The following is an 18,535-nucleotide window of genomic DNA, read 5'->3' on the forward strand; positions in this document are numbered from 1 at the left end:
TAGAACGAGATGTTTTACTAACACACAAGAAATAATCCTTTTTGAGGTCATGGGGTTGCTGGAGTTGACCTTACTATGGCTGGGCAAAGGACTGGTAAACCCTGAAGAGCTCGCCAGTCTGTTGCAGGGCCACACAAACTCACACACAAAGGAACATCTAGGGTCAATTTGGAGATATCAATGAACCTGTGAAGGATGTTCTTGGACTGTAGGAGGAAGCTGCGCTGCTCGGAGAAAACCCACGCATGCACCTGGAGAACATGCAAACTCTCAGTCTGGTTTTGAACCAGAGCCGACTTGCCATAAGTTGACAGTGCTAACAACAGTACGGTCTAGACTAAGTAATTAGTATTTAGTTTGTATAAGAAATAACAATGCATTGGTTAGTACTCCTTTGGCAGTTACTTGTTTTTTTTCCTAGGTAGCCTAAAGTGTGGGGAGAATTCAAATTTAGTATTTTTAAATGATAATCAACATTGAGCATCATGATTATCAAGCCCCTCCAAAATGTGTTAAAGATGTTGATCTTGCATATCAAAACCACTGTCAAAGGCCTTTATTTATGAGTTTGGACAAAATGATAGTCAGTGACTGCATATATCTATCTTAAACTGTTTTCTTTGTGAAAGACTTTAGAAATATTAGCAATGCTCTTCTGTTAAATTCTGTTCCAAATATGTACTTTTGATGGCCAAGGTACATCAAAAATGTGTCAAATATGTAAGGCTTTAAAGAGGTCTGTTTGAATATTTCTTATGTTAAAAACACAAATACTGGGCTGTGGATAGTTAAATTCTTGTCAACGCTTTAGAAGAAAAGAAAATTATATAATCGGATGTCTAAATCGTACTTATAAGTACATCAACTTAAATATTGAAACAATGTCATCTGTGATTTAGCACATTATTAAAATAAAATATATATATATATTTCACAGCATAAAAAACATCAAAGTCTTAATGTAATTCTTGTCCCATCAACGTTTTGGAACCAAAATGTGAGCGGTTGCATTTTCAGAAAACAGCTTTATTAGTTCCTTCTGTATCACTGGTCTCTTTTTTCCATGGACTCTTAGTGATGTTTTGCTGCTGCAGGTTGTGAGAAATGAGGTCTGGCATAGACCTACTGAAATAACCACAGACTCACTTTGATGGTATAATTTGCATTCTCTAAATTGCCGTGAATGCCCATGCATCTGCTACACGGTCGGAAAAAGCATGAACACTTGTGCATCCCAACTATCAGAGATGCTGGCTGTGGCACCTTTCACTGATAACTGCCAGGATTGTCCGTCTCATCTCTATCTGACAGAAATCCACATCTGTTTTTCCTCAAACACTGACTCATACAAACACAGAACCCCTGATCGCTGTGTTTTTGTCCAGTTGAGATGAGCTTGTTCTCACAAGACCTTGTCTGAATAGATTTCTGAAGGTGGCTTCACATAATGTATATAATGCAAACTGTTTTAGGGATTCCAGAGTAACATGCATCAGTCCTATTTGTCGCAAACGATTTTTGTAACTTTTTAAAATTCCTCTTTTAATCAATCAATTCACTCAAAAAATTAAATTATTGTGCTATTCAAATGTTCCTTTTGTTAATTATAGGTTGCAGTGATCAAGCGAGGAAATTCAAAAATTTAGGTTTCAGCTGAATTGCAGGAATCTCCAAACCTTTTATTTGATATGTTTTTACAATGTGAAACATTTTTTTTCTTCTTTTTAATACATGAAAGTAGTAGTTAAGCAGCCTGTTGTAAATTAATATTTTAGAGAAAAAAAAGGTTGGATTGTTCATGTAGTTAGTAAAAAAAAAAAAGAATGACTATTCGTATAGATAATGAGTAATGGTAAAAAACTATAGCGTCAGTTTTTTAAAACAAAAAATTACTTTTCTCTTGATTATTTGTTTTTTTTAATTTTTTTTCTTCACCCTTTTTCCTGGGACTGTGAGCAATTTCTATATTAGATCTTTAACCCTTGTGCTATCCTTGGCACTTTACCGTTGGGAGTTGGGTCATCTAGACAGTACTCTGAACCTTTTTCTTCAATGATTTGTTATCTTCACTGGTATCCATGATTACATGAAATCTTTCCACCTTTATCCACCTTTGTCATGGTAGGGAGAACACGTCAATGTAAGGGGGGGGGGGGGTCATCTAAGATAGCACAAGGGTTATAAACATATCAAAATGTATTAAATATCTTCAAAAACACAAGATGAAATGTAAAACCTGACCAATCTCAATCAGTTGAAATCATTTCTTTGCATTGGACCCAAAAAACACAGATCATCAGTCAGGGTTGCATTTAACACCATTTGTTTAATTTGTTTATGATAGTGAGATTACTAAGATTAATTGCACTTTTTTTTAGAGGAGGCACTGGATATATTTTAATAGGAGTCCACAACTTCATTAAAAAACAGACATAAGGATAATTCTAATCGTTCTCTAGAAACTAAACTCCAATTTCCTTTCGTCTCTCCTGCAGTGGCCTAAAGACAAGCAAGAACAGATGAAAATGTTGAATGGATAGACAATGAACAATTCACCTGTAATTGTACTCAAAAAAGTCACCTTTGCAAATGTAACTTAAAAAAATAAAATAAAAAAATAAACAGGAAGAGCTGAGTCCAGAATTTGGATTTAGTCCAGGAAACAATTTATGGGTGTGTTATGGATTTATGTATCAATATGCTGTAGAATAAAAAATAAATTAATATAATGTTCTGAAGTTTGACAAATGTGTAGCAGACTTTCATAGAAAGTCCCGTATCATTAAAAAAGAGCCATATATTTAAAAAAGCTAACTAAAAAATAAATAAATACATAAATAAATAATTTAATTCAAAATGAAAGAAAAAAAACAAGTGATACGTAAAAAAACTAATTTGGCATAAAAAATGTCATGAAATGTAAAGGTTGAAACAATGTATCAATGGCTTAATATTGATATAAAAACAAAAGGTTAAGAGAAGTTGTAGCCTTTTTCCTTTTTTCCACATTGTATCCCATAAATCCCTGTGGATTGTTACTTTTTAATAATAAAGTGAATGGGCGCAAAAAATAAGGAGCTAGAGATGAATAATATAGTTGTCTGATCCCAATAGTTGTCTGATCCCAGTACTGCAAGTTAAAACACTGATGGTGATTAAAGTTGAGTCAGGAAAGGATGATATTAGGGAGAAGATTAAAATGCGGGGAGAATATAAAAGGCAATTCCAGAGGGGGCTGGATGATATTTCTGTCACTTGTCAGATCCTGTTATGACTCGTTTTAAATTTTCACTTCACCTCTTTATGCTAGAGCCTTTTCTCAGCCACACAAATGCATCTGATAACGCAATGTTGAAACAGATGGAACAATCTGATGGCACTGCTGTTGGACCAGTGCTGATGGTTACCCAAACCCGGATTTTTTTCTTTTTCTTTTCTAAAATAAATTTTTTAAATGTTTAAAATAAATTTGCGATGTTAAACATGTCTTATTGTTATTGGAAGCACAGACACGTCCCTCAGTATCCTTTTCATGAGAAACACAAACGAGCAACAACAGATGCCTAGTCTCTGGTGTATTGTATTTGTAAGATAACCGGCTGGTGTGGGCGTTTGCAAAACAACTCAGTTTGCACCTGAGTCAAAATTCATCTCTGCCTTAGTCGCCAACAGTGCAAGGAAAAAAAAAAAAAAAATACATAAAGAGCTGAGTAGGACTCATCACAGCGAGCCCACTCTTTCAAAAGAGTACTGAGCCTAGTCTGCCCCATGCTTGCTTTATCTGCTCCCTTCCATTTCACATTTACTCAGGATCAGTGAGCAACTGTCACCCTCTTTTGCCAAATGTATTTCTTTGCAAGCAAAGGAAGTGCAGGATCCATTTTTATTAACCATGGGAGGCCACTGCATGGCATTCATCTGAAAAAGGATTCTCTGCAGAGCATGATGCAAGGCTGGTTACTGCTTTGGCACCGCAAGATGATTTTCAGATTAACGTGGTCTGTTGGTTATGGAAATTATTTTGCACCGTTGCTGCCCCACGATTTCAAATACAAGACAAATGAAGCCACTGAAATTATTCTCTTAATTCTGAACTCTCCCTCATTAATTAATGATATAACAATTTAACACATCAGTGTGTGTCTACCCGTAGTGTGCATGTACTTGGGGGAAATTATTGTGAACTGAAAAGTAGCAAACACTGGCAATTCTGGTGCTTTCAACCCAACATTCAAGGCTAAAATAAAATGTTCTCTCTCTATCCATATTTGCTAAAAATAACACTGCCTAGACGAGGGAAGCAGATTTTTTGCTGCATCTATCAGTAAAGACAATTGTTTGGAACTGCCTCAGTTGTGAGACATGGCTGTATATGTGGGCCTCTGCAAGTAACATAAATAGTACATTTAAAAACATGCATTTCACTGACAAATTTGACTACTGTGTGAAAAAAACTTGGCCTCTTATCCTCAATTCAGATCAGCGTTTGCTTATTTAAAGTAGTTCCAAATACATGGTCAAACATTTTAATTAAATCAATTAAAGATGTATTCTGATTACTTCCTGGGAAGGATTTACATTAAAAACTTGTTACCTAGCAACTGCTACCAGAACACCCAGCATTTATGTGTTGCTGGAAGTGAATATATATTAATTAAAATGTAGGTTTTTGAAAAAAGAACATGCAATTTCAACCTCTTTGTGCCATATGTTGCCCATTCGAAACGTATAAAATACAGGACTCCACTTAATTTAGCATTACCTCGAATAGAAAAAAAACCCTGAATATTTGATATAATTGGAAATTAATTCAGGCATGAAGGGGTTAAATTTGTCTGTACAAATTAAATGTAAACTATTAAAAACAAAACATATTTTATAAAGGATGCAAACAATGGTCTTTGGGTTCGTTTCAATTCTATTTTTGTGACTGAAGGTAGGCTAATTTTCCACAGTATAAAATTGGACACTTTTCCACCGAATATGCATTTTTTCTTAGGGCTTCTGCAGGTTCCAAGGCTATCTTTTCGAACCATTACAGGCTTTGATGAGTTTGCTACAGCAGATGGCTGCACATATAGGAATTTATTTTCCATCATATATACAGAAGATTTGCATATTTAAAGTCACTCAAAACCAATGTTTTGCAAGTTTAAATTGAGTGAAATCTTTTCATTGTAGTTTAAGTCCTAAAGACTAAATTTAATATGGTGGCATTTTGTCATTAAAATTCTTGAAACAACTTTGAGTTAGTATCAAGCAGTTTTATACTCCTAATGCAAAAACATTGTAAAGATAGCTCTACTTTTTACACTTGACTGCAATATTCGTTACAGATCAAGAATGAATCAATGAAAATATCAAGTCCTCAGCCTCAAGTCTTCAATTGAGGTCAAGCCTCAAGTCATGACTGCCTTGAAAACCAAGTGAAACTCAGGTTTGAGCTTCAAGTCAAATAACCCATTTCTGTAAGCAATAATTACCTTTTACCTTGTGAGCTTTACAGCCACAATCTCACACTTATATTCCCACATGAATGGTATAGCTGCTGTACGGTGGCACAACAATGGGATCAATGTGTGGTTTAATTCAGCACAGGGACACTGAGCAGGAACTAAACCAGTGATCTGATTAGAAGTACCTGTGCCACTTAAATAAAAATCCTAGGCACAGCTTTAACTCAGGAGTTTGTCATACCTACAGAAAAGCCGCCATTGGTCAAAATTGTGTAGCCTCCCAAGGTGCACAGAATTGAACAGGTCACAATGGAAAATTCCTAATCTCTGCATACTAACAAGATCAAGGAGCAGGGGGCCCTGCTCGGGTGGGGGGGGCCCAGCGGCGCCGGATGGGCTGCCCATCTGCACCTGGGGCTGGGATCGGCCCTTCCCTGGCTCTGGGACGGGACGGGACAACCCTCTCGGGGCCCCCGGTCGCTCTGGGTGTCACCCGCTTCGGCTGCGGGGTCTGGGGTGGGGTGGGGTGGGGGGCTTGTCGGCCCTGTCCTGTGGGGGGGCGTTCTGGGGGGGAGGGGGGGGCCCATTATTAGTACGGGTCGGGGGGGCTAGCGGGTCGGGGTCTCCGCTGAGGCAATCAGTGGTTGCCTCGGCCGGTTGGCCTCCTCGGTCCCGTCGAGGCCTGACCAGAGCTCTTCTAGGGCCGGCGTCTGGGGGTGGGGGCCTGGGCTTGCTCCGGGGGGGGGCGACGCTTTCTGGCTCCTCTCTCTCTGTGTGGGGTGGGTGGTGCCGGGCCTGGGGTGTCGGCGCCTCCGGGGGTGGGCCCCTGGGCTGGGTGGCCCTGGCCCCTTTGCTGGGGGTGGGCTGGGGGACGGCTGTTTGACCACCGGGGGACAGTCTACCAGCTGTCCCCAACTTACCCCCTTCCTTATATAACCTCATATTAGGGTGAGGGGGTGGGGGGTTTAGCCTGCGATGCGCCTTGGGGGGGGGCTACTTGGGAGTGGCCCCCCTCCTATGGTTGCCGTATGGAGTGGGCCCCCCCTCTTTCGGTTTTATTTGCACCTTAGACACGTAGGGTCCTTGGTAGGGGGGGTGCTTGGACATCACTGCCAGCAAGCAGCAGATGTCCTCCTGGCACCCTACCCGCCAATTTTAACCGCACCTTAGACATTTAGGGCCCCTTGGTGTGGAGGGTGAGGGGACATCACTGTGAGTAATCAGGAGATGTCCCCTTAGTGCCCTACTCGCCAATTTTAACTGCACCCCCCTTAGTACACACACCCCTCCCCCTTCAATATATACATTCAAACATAAACACACACACATGCACACACAGACCCTCTCAAACACCCATACACGCACACACATTTTACAAGGAAGGTGGGACCTGGGTCCATCTGTCCCCTACCCCGTCCCTGGTGGGGGGTGCGGGCCCCTTGGCGATGGCGGCCGTGTCCCTTGGGTGCCGGCTCCCTGGGCCCGGCGGTGCTCTCTCCGCACGGTGGGGGGGTTCATATTACACCTGAGCCGGGGGTGTTCGTGTCCCTGGGGGGTGGGTCCTGGTCCTTGCCCCTGGGCGCTGGGCCCCGCCAAACTTCCAACATGGCCGAGCCTGGTCGGGCCATATTTATAACATCCCTTATGGGCCGCCCTTTTTTCCCCGGGGTTCCCCCCTCCTGGGCGGGGGCGGCGGGCCCCTGCCTTGCTCCTACCTGGACCAACCGTGGGCCGGGTGGGTGGCTGCCTGGAGTGCGGAGCGGGTCTCCCTTGGGGGGTCCCGGCTCGTACCTGGGGTCGGGGCGGGGGGATGCCCGGAACTCCTGGGTGGTGGTGGGGTGCTCGTCTGGGGCTGTGGGCGTCCCTCTCCGGTGGGGCCCTGCGTTGGGCTCTTCCGGCGCGGCGGGGGGCTGCTTTCCTGGCTGGGCTGGGGCGGCGCTCTCTTTCCCTCTGCGCCTCCCTGCTCTCTGGCTCTGGGGGCCTCGCGGCGGTCCTGCTGGCCCTGGCCTGGGTGGCGGTCTTGGTCGCCCGGGGGGCGGTTGTTCCCTGCCTGTTCCCGTGTGGCGCTGGGGGAATTCCGGCTGCCGCTGCTGCTGCGGCGGGGGTATGGGTGTGGGGGTGGCTGGGCGCTCCTCCTCCTTCTTTTCACATTCCACCATCCATTTTAGAAGAACATAAACACTCACCTGAGCACAGGTGTTAGCTCACCTTTGCACTAATAGTTTGCATGATTGAATGAATGAAAGATTTCACACTAGTTGGTTTAAAGGCATAAGTATGCGTTCGTGAACACTATCTGTTTTGTGTGCATGTTGACATGTGGACATTTCTGCGGCTAGCAGGTGTGTTGATAATATTTGAGTGTGTGTGAACAGGCCCCGCCCTTTTTGTACTACATTTGAACCGTACCGTAACGATAAACAACCAGTAAACCTGCCTGCTCTATGCTGCTTCATGGTCTTACCCCCCTTCCCCTCCTATTATCACCCTCCTACCCCCCCCTCTCTCTAACGTCCCTCTCTCTTGTTCCCCTCTTTCCTTTTCAGTCCGGTCCAACACCAAAGATTTTCAAACATGATTGAAATTAATAAAGTTTGGCCTCAATTACAAAAGGGGTTTATTCAGACATACCTTTGGTTTGTCTGAAGATGAATAACCCCTCTTGTTAGAATAAAATATGTCCAACACAAGAGGCCCTCAGCTCTCATCTGTTTGCCTAGCTGTTGGACAGGACAAGTTAAAAAAAAAAAAAGAAAAAAAAAAAAAAAAAAAAAAGATCAAGGAGCAGTGAGCGCAGCAATGGACTTGTGCCAACAGGGTGCATGTTCAGAAGGTCAAATTCCATGTTAGGGTGGGCATCTGGCATGTTGCCAGATTAGTTTTGCTTCATAGTTTAGTCCAATTTTCAGTTTTCCAAAAAACATCTGGCAGCTCCAGTGTTATTGCGGGCAGAGACCGAAGTTTTAAAGTTTGACGTAGTTAGAAGTTACATTGTGAAAAATGGAAGGTGAAATTTGTCAAGCAAAAACAAGTTTTACAACTTAATAAAATCAAAGTTAATCAATAATCACCATGAGTAAATTGTAGCAATTGTTTTTATTTGAGACAGGTGGAATGTTAAGTTCTTTACTTCAGTAATTGACCTTTTGGGAGAAAAACATGAACTTTACAGTTTAACAGTGGATCAAATATGGATAAGATCCTAGTCTCTGACCTTTGTTATCTTCTTAGTTGGGTTTGATGGGTAGTTTGGCTTCTGAGGAAACCGAGAAGAAAAGCCGGGTTGCCTGGCTTTGTAACGTCGCCTGGACAAAGAGCCATGCTGCTGCTGCTCCTGTGAGACCTTTGGTGGCAAGCTGGGCTCCTGGGGCACTTTGGGCTGTTGGGACGGCAGCCCGGGCTCTTGGGGAAGTTTGGGTTGCTGGGGCACCTTAGGCTGTTGAAGTGGCAGGCTGGGCTCCTGAAGCACCTTGGGGTGCTGGGGTGGCAGATCTGGTTCTTGGGGCACCTTCGGTGGCATGCTGGGCTCCTGGGTCACCTTGGGCTGTTGTGGAGGGTAGCCTGGTTTCTGCAGTCCCTTGGACATGGGCTGTTGGGGAGGGTAGCCTGGTTTTTGCTGCCCCTTTGAGATGGGCTTCTGGGGAGGGTAGTCTGGCTTCTCTGGACCCTTGTGCATGGGCTGTTGTGGAGGGTAGTCTTGTTTTGAGGATACCTTGTGCTGTTGAGGAAGAGAGTCAGGTTGCAGGGACACCCTGGTCTGCCGCAGGAGGAAGTTGGGTTGCCGTACAACCATTGGGACACCAGGATGTTGTAATGGGTACATATATTTCTGAGGCATCTTGGGGTGTCCATATGGGTAGCCAGGTTGCTGGGGAACCCCTGGGACTTTTTGTTGCTGTGGAGGGTAAGTGTAATGCTGGAGCATCTTATTTTGCCAGGGGTAACCCTGTGGGTGTTGAGGGTAACCATCCTGGTGGGGGACATTGGGGATGTGGTGCTGAGTATAACCATGCTGGTGGGGAACATGGTGTTGCTGGTGGACACTGTGCTGCTGGGGGGTGCCGTGCTGCTGGGAAGGATAACCGTGCTGCTGGGGGGCGCCGTGCTGCTGGGAAGGATAACCGTGCTGCTGGGGGGCGCCGTGCTGCTGGGAAGGATAACCGTGCTGCTGGGGGGCGCCGTGCTGCTGGGAAGGATAACCGTGCTGCTGGGGGGCGCCGTGCTGCTGGGAAGGATAACCGTGCTGCTGGGGGGCGCCGTGCTGCTGGGGAGGATGACCGTGCTGCTGGGGGGCGCCGTGCTGGTTGGGAGGATGACCGTGCTGCTGGGGGGCGCCGTGCTGGTTGGGAGGATGACCGTGCTGCTGGGGGGCGCCGTGCTGGTTGGGAGGATGACCGTGCTGCTGGGGGGCGCCGTGCTGGTTGGGAGGATGACCGTGCTGCTGGGGGGCGCCGTGCTGGTTGGGAGGATAAACGTGCTGCTGGGGAGGATAACCATGATGCTGGGGAGCACCATGCTGCTGGGGAGGATAACCATGGTGCTGGGGGCCACTGGGAACGTTGTGGTGTTGTAGGAAGTCATTTTTCTGCGGCTCCATTGGTATGCTGGGATTCAGTGGAGGGTAGCCATAATTCTGAGGCTCTTGAGGTTGGTTGGGCTTCCATGATGGGTAGCCCTGCTGAAAGGCCTTAGGAGCTTTAACTCCATGAGTTTGCTCAGGTGTTGAAGGCATGTAGGGCACTAATTGATTATCATAAGCCAAAGTTTCCTCATTTCTTGGACTGCCAGAAGACTTTAGACTGTATGCTTGGTTTTCTCCAACCACAAGCAAGGATAAGAGCACCAATCTAGAAAAATGAAAGAACAAAATATTATGAAGGGAAAAAAAAAATACTATTAGAGTCACACTGGTGTTAAAGTTTAGAACTTACCTAAAGATAAACCCCATAACTTTAGGGCAATTACAACAACTAACTCAGTCAAATCAGCCAGCTGTTTTTCCAGATCAGACAGTTGAAAAGTCAGAAAGTAAACTATGATGGCCCTGTGAAACCTTTTTAAAGGTTTTTGCTTTACCTAGTTAAACTAAGTGGACACAAGTGTGAAGTGCAGACAGGTGAAACCAATGATCCTCTGCAGCAACCTGGAGAATTTGAAATGTTGTTCAAGCAGCACTATGTCATTCAGATCAACACTATTTTTACTTGTTTTAATTGCTTTATTTATTACAGTTATATGGTAAAACTAATCACTTGCTAATTCTCCATAGTAATTTACAAATTTTGAATAAAAAAGTGACATAAAAGTCTTGTTTCTCCCTTGCCATAATTTCTTTAAACACAGAAATTTAAGTAGTTTTGTCATTGTTAAGTCACGATTTGGTCAGTAGGCACCACAACACAATGAGATAAAGAACAAAACATTTGCAACACACAGACAAAAGAGTAAAAAAGTTGTTATTATTATAAAGACAAAGTCGATTTTAGGCCTTCTTGTGTTGTTGCTGATGTTTTTTGTTTCCTGTAAGACCTTTTAATGAAGGTCTTCCGTTTTTGCTAGGCCACAGCAAAATAGTAAGATTTGTTCTTATTCTGTCATGCATGGAAAAATAAAGGTTACATTTAAAAAACAGCAAAAAAACTAAAAAGAACAATGACTTTTGTCCAAACAAGAACAGCAGTAGGCCTTCTTCTGGCCCAAGTTTTTTTTGTTGGGTTGCACAAACCTCCATGTACCAGACGTAAAACACCAAACAACGTTTTTTTAAAAAAAAGGGACAAATCAAAATTCGCAAAACAAATTAAGTCAATTTCAAAAGTAAGTTTCAAGTAGTCAGCAAATATTTTAATTGTTGCAGGAGTGACAAAATGGCCTGTTTAAGTGAACCTGGATATGTGGGTTTTCATTTTTACCGTCAAAGTAAACCGTGTACGGAATGACATAACAGTCACTCTACAGTTGGAATGACAGGTAAATTGATAACAGCCTAGACTGAACATCCTTTGAATTCATTTTCTCCTTTCAGCTACCCTTTTCAGGGTCACCATAGTAAATCACTCCACTATTTGCACGTGACATGTATTACACCAGATGTAAAATCTTCCTTTTTGCTTGCCCATCCATGCTTCTGGCATTTTTATATTCTTTCATAAGCAAATAGTTGAAAGGAGGATGTTCATTAAAGAAGAAGTTTTGTATTTGCTAGAAACAATGTTCACATTTGTTAAAAATTACAAGTGTCTTCGTGAAAAAACGATTAGCATCTGTAAAAATACTTTGAAAAATGTCATTCAAACTGTCTTGCTTAAATTCATGTAAACAATCATAAAAAACACACATGTTAATAAGAGTTAATCTGAAACTCCACGCTAAACTGTCCTGCAATGTTTTTTTAATTGCTAAGATGCATGTAAACAATCATTGAATCAGAATGTATCAAAAAGATTAAAATCTGTTATGATAATTTGACACTTGTGAAAACATTTATTGTTATAAAAACATTATTGGTCCCCCAAAAGGCACCTACGGCAAAGACAAACTTATGTCAAAACCTCAAACACAAATATTCCCAAACGGATCAACCAATCAGAGTCTTTGTTCTGTCAGCAGCCAATCCGTGTGCCACCTCTCATTAGCTAATCAGGATGCAAAATATCACACTATTAATAAAAAAAATGGATCTTTCCTTGGTTTATTGTTAGATGTTTAGCCCTAAACACGAAATGATTTTCGACTGTTACTCCATTGTATTTTCATAAGAAAAAGGGCAGAATGACTGCGGTGAACTGAAAGGGTCTATCAAGCCAGACATCCTTCAACATCTCTTGTGGTCAGTTGGGAAGCTGAACAGCTGAATGTTCAGGTCATATGCTTATTTAAAAACCCAGATGTTCTGCTTTTAAAATCAAGCTTTCATTAATCAACAAATGTATTTTTGGAAATTTGCAAACATTTTCAGTTCATTTCAAAGTATTCACAAACGAAATAAATATGTGCTTAAATTTGTGTCCACAATTAGCCGATTTGTACTTTGCATTGGATTCAACAGTAAATCGATTTTTTTCAAGATGCATTTTCTTTGATCTGATTTAGTTTAGAAATGTAACCACACCATGGGCATGCTCTCTGTTGCAAAACATTTTTTTTTAATTGAAGATTATATTTTTACTTAATGTTTTTACTGTTGCTCAGTGAGAAAAGTCTAGCAATGTGATGAGATAGACAGTTAAAAAAGAAAAACTGCGAAGATCTAACCACCATTACTGGAATCTCTTTAGTTAAAATCTAGCTGCCTTTATTTTATGTATCTTTAGTTTTGATGTAATAATATTTTATTTGGTTTTGTGTCAGTACTTCATATTTCTCTTTTTTGTAATAAGTATGATAAATATTTTTTTTTAAATCTTAACAAAATTTAAAGTACATTTTCAACTGACATTTTCAATGCTATACAGAACACATAAATGATTTGACCTAAACATATATATGACTTTACTGTGAACCAAAGCTTTGATTCAATTATGTAATTATGTAACCTACAAAAAAAGGTAAATTGCATCACAAATAAAATCCTGGTTCGCTCCAAGGACATTTGGTGAATGTACAAAAGGTTTCACATTAATTTTTGTCTTTCAACAATAATTCTTTTATACATTCATCTTCTTCCGTTTTGTCCCTTACGGGGTCACGAAGATGCTAGAGTGTATGCCGGCAAGGGGCACCCTGGATAGGTCGCCAGTCTGTCGCAGGGCACAATAATTCAGAATTATATAAAAAAAAAGAGGCACATTTTGCAAATGCAGCTAATTTCAAATTAATATTCAAAAAAAAATAATGATATTAAAAATTAGAATTTGAGTGTGGTGAGGGTTGCTTCCTTTGACACAACTCTGTTTTTGTTATTTTTTCCTTTTCTTAACGCTTCTTTTTTCTGTTTCGGGTCTGTCTTGGGTCAGAAAGAGCATCTGCTGTAAACTTAAGTCCAATCCCATGTGCAAATTGCAGTGTGATTTTCTGAGGTGTGAATCTGAAAAAATGAAAAACTTCTGATTGAAACGGTTCTGATTTAGGCTTTTGCAATTATTTATTTATAAGTATTTGCTTGAGATTTATGTTCTTTGGACCTGCATGGTTTCCCTGTTAAATTTTATTAGACGGCTTTAATAAATACTTTCTTATTATTCTAAACGATTTTCAGTTAAACATTCAATATTATATTATTTAGCTTTACTTTAATTTTGGGTTTAGTCGGATTTTTTTTGACATTTGGCCTATGTGCTTCTGTTGATTTGAACTATTTCTTTTATATTTCTTTGTACTGTGGACTTTATCAATTTTTATTGCTAATTTCTTTGTCAATTCAATAGACACTAAAACCGCAATAGAAAAAGTTGGAGCACCAGTGATTGCTTGAGAGGTGTATTTTTAAAGCAAAAAGTGCTCAAAGAGTAAAAGATCTATATATAGATGAACAAACCATTTTACAGTGCAGTTATTTATGGCTTGAAAAATACTTCCAGCTAATTATGTGTCACTTAACCATGGGTAAAGTGTACAGAAATACTAAAATAAATTTAGCTTGAATGTGATTAGGAATATTTTAGCCCTGTAGTTAGAAAGGTTTTGATTAAGGGAAGGAAAAAAAAAACAACAACTAACAAAATATCCTGGTACTAGACTAAATTCTTTTTTTGTTTATAGTTACAATATATATATATTTATATATATGCTGTATATATTCAACATTGTCTTCTCTTTGTCTTTTTTTTTTGCTTTATTTGCAAATGTGTTAAAAGACCCACTTTGATGAAAATCACGGCCGTGGTGCAGCTTTAGGGCGGTCGACCCATGATCGTAAGATTGCAGGCTCGATTCCCGCCTTGCACGTCCATGTGTCGAAGTGTCCTTGTCGAAGTGTCCTTGGGCAAGACACTGAACCCCACCTTGCCTCTAGTGGGAGGTTGACGCCAGTCTTCGGCAGCGGAGCCGCCATCAGTGTGTGAATGTGTGTGTGCATGGGTGAATGAGACTGTGACTGTAAAGCACTTTGGGCCTTCGAAAGAGGGTAGAAAGCGCTATATAAGTATACACCATTTACATTTTTGGTGATTTCAACACATTCTTGGAGCTTTTTTCCCATTACGGGGGACGCATATACAGAAATTTTAGCTTTAAACTGTGTTTCTGAGTATTTCTTTATTCAAATCATTTTGAATCAGGTGAGAATGAAAAAAATGACATTCGAAAAACCCTGTTGCAGTGATGTAGGTACTACAGTGGGTGGTTCATTATCTCCTTGCTCCGCTCCATTCCGATGCATACACTTGTAAACAAATACATGTAGATCTTTATACATCTTCACATTCTTTGTCTAAGCTGGAGCGTTGCTCAAGACTTTTTGGCAGGATAGCTCCTATATTGCTCCAATATTGCTGTTTCAACAGTAGTGTTATGTTAGATTATAAGAGGCTGTAACCCAGCAGGAGATCGTGTTCAGAAACTTTTTCTCTGCAGAAACTAAATCCTAGAACAGTGTTTTTCAACCTTTTTTGAGCCACGGCGCACTTTACCCTTGACAAAAATCCCGCGGCACACCAGCATCCTAAAAAAAAAGAAAAAGAAAAAAAAGAAGGAGAAACTCATAGTCTGTATTGATCTACAGCCCCTCCGCAATCTCACATGCAGTTTTGTGATAATTGTGGCAGAAAAAGCTGGAAGTTGCAGCTGTTTTTTCTAAAAGATGAAATAAAAGTTAAGTTAGAAGATTTAAAAACTGTTTGATGTGTGTTCGTTGTTGTTTCAAGACGTTTAAGAGGAAAAACACATTGTGCGCTGAGACGTTGTCATTTTAACCCAATGCATCATGGGAGATGTAGTGCAAATAGCCGCCAAAGGCAGAAAGACTAGCGTCTCTGAGCTTCATGGTTTTGTTCACTTGTTCCACGGTCTGATACCGGATTCTGTGGAAAACTACACCGCTAAAGACGAGCTTTAGCTGGTATTTTTGTTGGAACTGAGCGACTTCATGAGCAGAATCAGAACAAGGAAGTGAAGACTTTAACCACTTTTGATTGGTCAGAAATGTGATTAAACCTCCAAGAATGATTGGTGGAGACAGTTAAAGGGGCGGGACTTTTCTTAAAACAGCTGTAGCTGCAGCTAAATTGCGGTACCGTCATTTTTATCAAAGTGTATTTAATAGAATCAAATAAACACAAAGGAAAAAGTATTTTACGATCTTTCATATTCCTAACTACTCAGTGTTTTATCAGGACCAGTTTGGATGAACAAAGAGCTGATATCCTGGAGATGGTATGTTTTTGGATCAGTTAATGAGGGCAATTTCCCACGGCACACCTGACCATCTCCCACGGCACACTACCGTGGCACACTGGTTGAAAAACACTGTCCTAGGAAACAACGCGTTTTTTGATTCTGCCTGAAAATTGTATAACCATAATTAAAAGACCACCGGGAAGCTTTTGCAATAGAACCAAAAACAATCAGAGTGGGACTTTAAGCAGTTTTTCGTGTAAATCAGACGTACAGCAGAAGAATCTCAGAATCATGTTATACATTTGGGATATTTTATGCTAGCATTTCTTTTTTGGACCACATAAAAATAAAGACAGTCTATCTACTTTGCTTTTTTTCACACCTGACTGAATGAAGCATTAGTATATTGTAAAGTGTTATAGTCACAGTGAAAAATGTGTTTTCCAGATTCTTGTGCCAAGACTGTATGAATCTGTTGGGTGCACCCTTGCATGTAATTCATAGTCTACTTCAGTGTTGAAGTACAAGTGTCCACTTTCCACTAGCACAGGTGCAGTCTTCCTTGGAGTTCAGACTCAGGAAACTGATTGCACTAAATGACTTGCTGAATTAGTTTTTTTTCCCTTTTGTCCTCCTCTGGTGGTGGTCTTTAAAGCACAAAAGATCTTAATGCTCTTATCCTGCTTTTTTTTCTTCTTCTTCTTCTTTAAAGATTGTTTGTTGACAGAACGTAGTACAATGAAAGTTAAAAAAAAGCAGGTCTCTCTATTGACCTGATTTGAAATGTGAGGAGTCTGAAACCAAAGCAGACGTTTTGGTTCATTCATTGAAATGGAACGCTGCTGAGTCAGAAATTACACACGCAGGAAGAAAATCAACAAGTCAGAAGGAAACATCAACTTAAATGTCTCAAAATACACAGTTGAACCAAAATACTTTGAGCAGATCTTAGAACACACCATTATATATCAGCTTTAACGCTAATCATTTATCCTTAAATAGTTTGGAAAACATTGTATGGCGTGGTTTCTTTTTTGTTTTGCATACAATTTTTCAAGCGAACATCTGTAGAGACTGAAGCAAACGTTCAACACCCACTTTCCCATTGCAGTAAATGTAAAGAGGATGTAGAAACAAGCATCACTATAACAGAAAAGATATTATTGAAGATTCTGTTGGAGTTGTCCAGTAATGTACCTTTTTTACTGTTTGATCGAGAAAGCAACACTAGATCTTTTTTTGCTTTTGGGGGAAAAAAATCTGTTTTGGTTGTTTAATCAAATATTAAGTTTATTTTGTCTACTGTTTAAATAAAAATATATAATAAAATATGTTAGGCTCTCATGCTACATGGCTCTTATGTTCTGATTTGAAAAACGTTGTTTTTTCAGTGATCGAGACGGGTTGGGTTAACCTTTTAAATCACATGTGTTTTAAAGGGGGATTTAAAAATAATGCTTATTTCGTTTTAAATCAACAGAAACATGTGTCTGGTAATGTACTAAAATAATGTACCAAAAAAAACAGAAAGAGTTAAAATAAAAGTTTAAGAAGTACATTGTTTACTGTATGCACTACAGACAAGACATCAGCTCTTATTGAAATTGACAAGAAGGTCTAAGAGCAGCTGTCCCCTCAAGGACTAAGGAACGTCCGTAAAAGTTGAATGTCACAGACACAAACATCTCATTAACTAAATTTAGACCCAAGATCAACAATTTCTATGATAAGAAATAAACAAAGAACTTAAACAAGAAGTATGCTTTAACATAGTACTGCTCTTGTTTTGCCTCTTAAAAACAAATTTTAAACTCTGTCATTTGAAAAGGTCCTTTAATGTTTTGGGCATTTAGAAAGATGTAGCTGGCAATGTTATGATATCATTGGAGGAAATTCTCCAGTCCGGCTCTGCTCAAAATATGCTTACCATCTGTTTCATGCTATCCTGGTGTCCAATTTGTGGTTCATGTTTATCGGAAATTGGAGCATCTTCCTTGTGCAGTAAACTGTAAGGCTGAACTGAAATTTATCAGAAAAAAAAACAAAAAACTTTACAAATGAATGAATAGATGAATATATTAATACACAGTTGCATCGTCCTATCCATCGTGTTACCCAGAGGTTTTCTGTGTTTTGTGTGTCAAATGCAATTTTTCTCTATGAGATTTTACCGTCTGTGACATATGAAAGAGGAACGGGTAATCTGCCTTTAAGCTTGTAACATTTTACTCCCACACTTTCAGTGGTGTAGCTAAAGCAAAGCGTGCCCTTTTAGTTCTATAGTCCAGCATAGTATTAATGTCCTTCTTAAGGTTGTAAATTAGCTAAATACAACTTCTCTGGAAAAACCCCCATGTTTACGTAACCCTTGTGCTATCCTAGGCACCTTAACGTTGGGAGTTCGGTCATCTAGACCCACTAGGCAGTGCGCTGAACCTTTTTTCTTCAATGATTTGTGATCCTCACTGGTGTCCATGGATTACATGAAATCTTTCCACCTTTATCCACCTTTGTCATGGTAGGGAGAACTCGTCAATGTAAGGGTGGGGGTCATCTAAGATAGCAGAAGGGTTTAAATGAGACCATAAATAAAAAGCATTTTGGAGTTTTTAATGCTTTCTGTGTGCTTTCTTTTTATCCTTTAATGATAACAGCTCTTATAAAAAAACTATTTAAAATGGATATTTTGAATTCTGATCCCTGACAGAGAAACAGTTATTCTGGACATCCAGCTGGTTGTGTCCACATCAAACAAGAAGGGCTTTGATGAAGCATTTTCTTCATCTTTTGCCCTGCAGAAAAGG

At 40.5% G+C, this 18,535-nt stretch overlaps 1 protein-coding gene across 1 annotated transcript; it reads right to left on the reverse strand.

The window, feature by feature from the left end:
- Positions 1-8,533: 8,533 nt before the first annotated feature.
- LOC101172775 (basic salivary proline-rich protein 1) lies at positions 8,534-10,498 on the reverse strand. The gene is made up of 2 exons (XM_023951161.1): positions 10,388-10,498; positions 8,534-10,303 (listed from the first exon to the last, which is right to left on the reverse strand). Exons 1-2 carry the CDS (start codon positions 10,402-10,404, stop codon positions 8,659-8,661), a joined length of 1,662 nt encoding a protein of 553 aa, XP_023806929.1. The 5' UTR covers positions 10,405-10,498; the 3' UTR covers positions 8,534-8,658.
- Positions 10,499-18,535: the final 8,037 nt, after the last annotated feature.

This window comes from Oryzias latipes, chromosome 21, assembly GCF_002234675.1.
Source record: "Oryzias latipes chromosome 21, ASM223467v1".
Lineage (NCBI taxonomy): Eukaryota > Metazoa > Chordata > Actinopteri > Beloniformes > Adrianichthyidae > Oryzias > Oryzias latipes.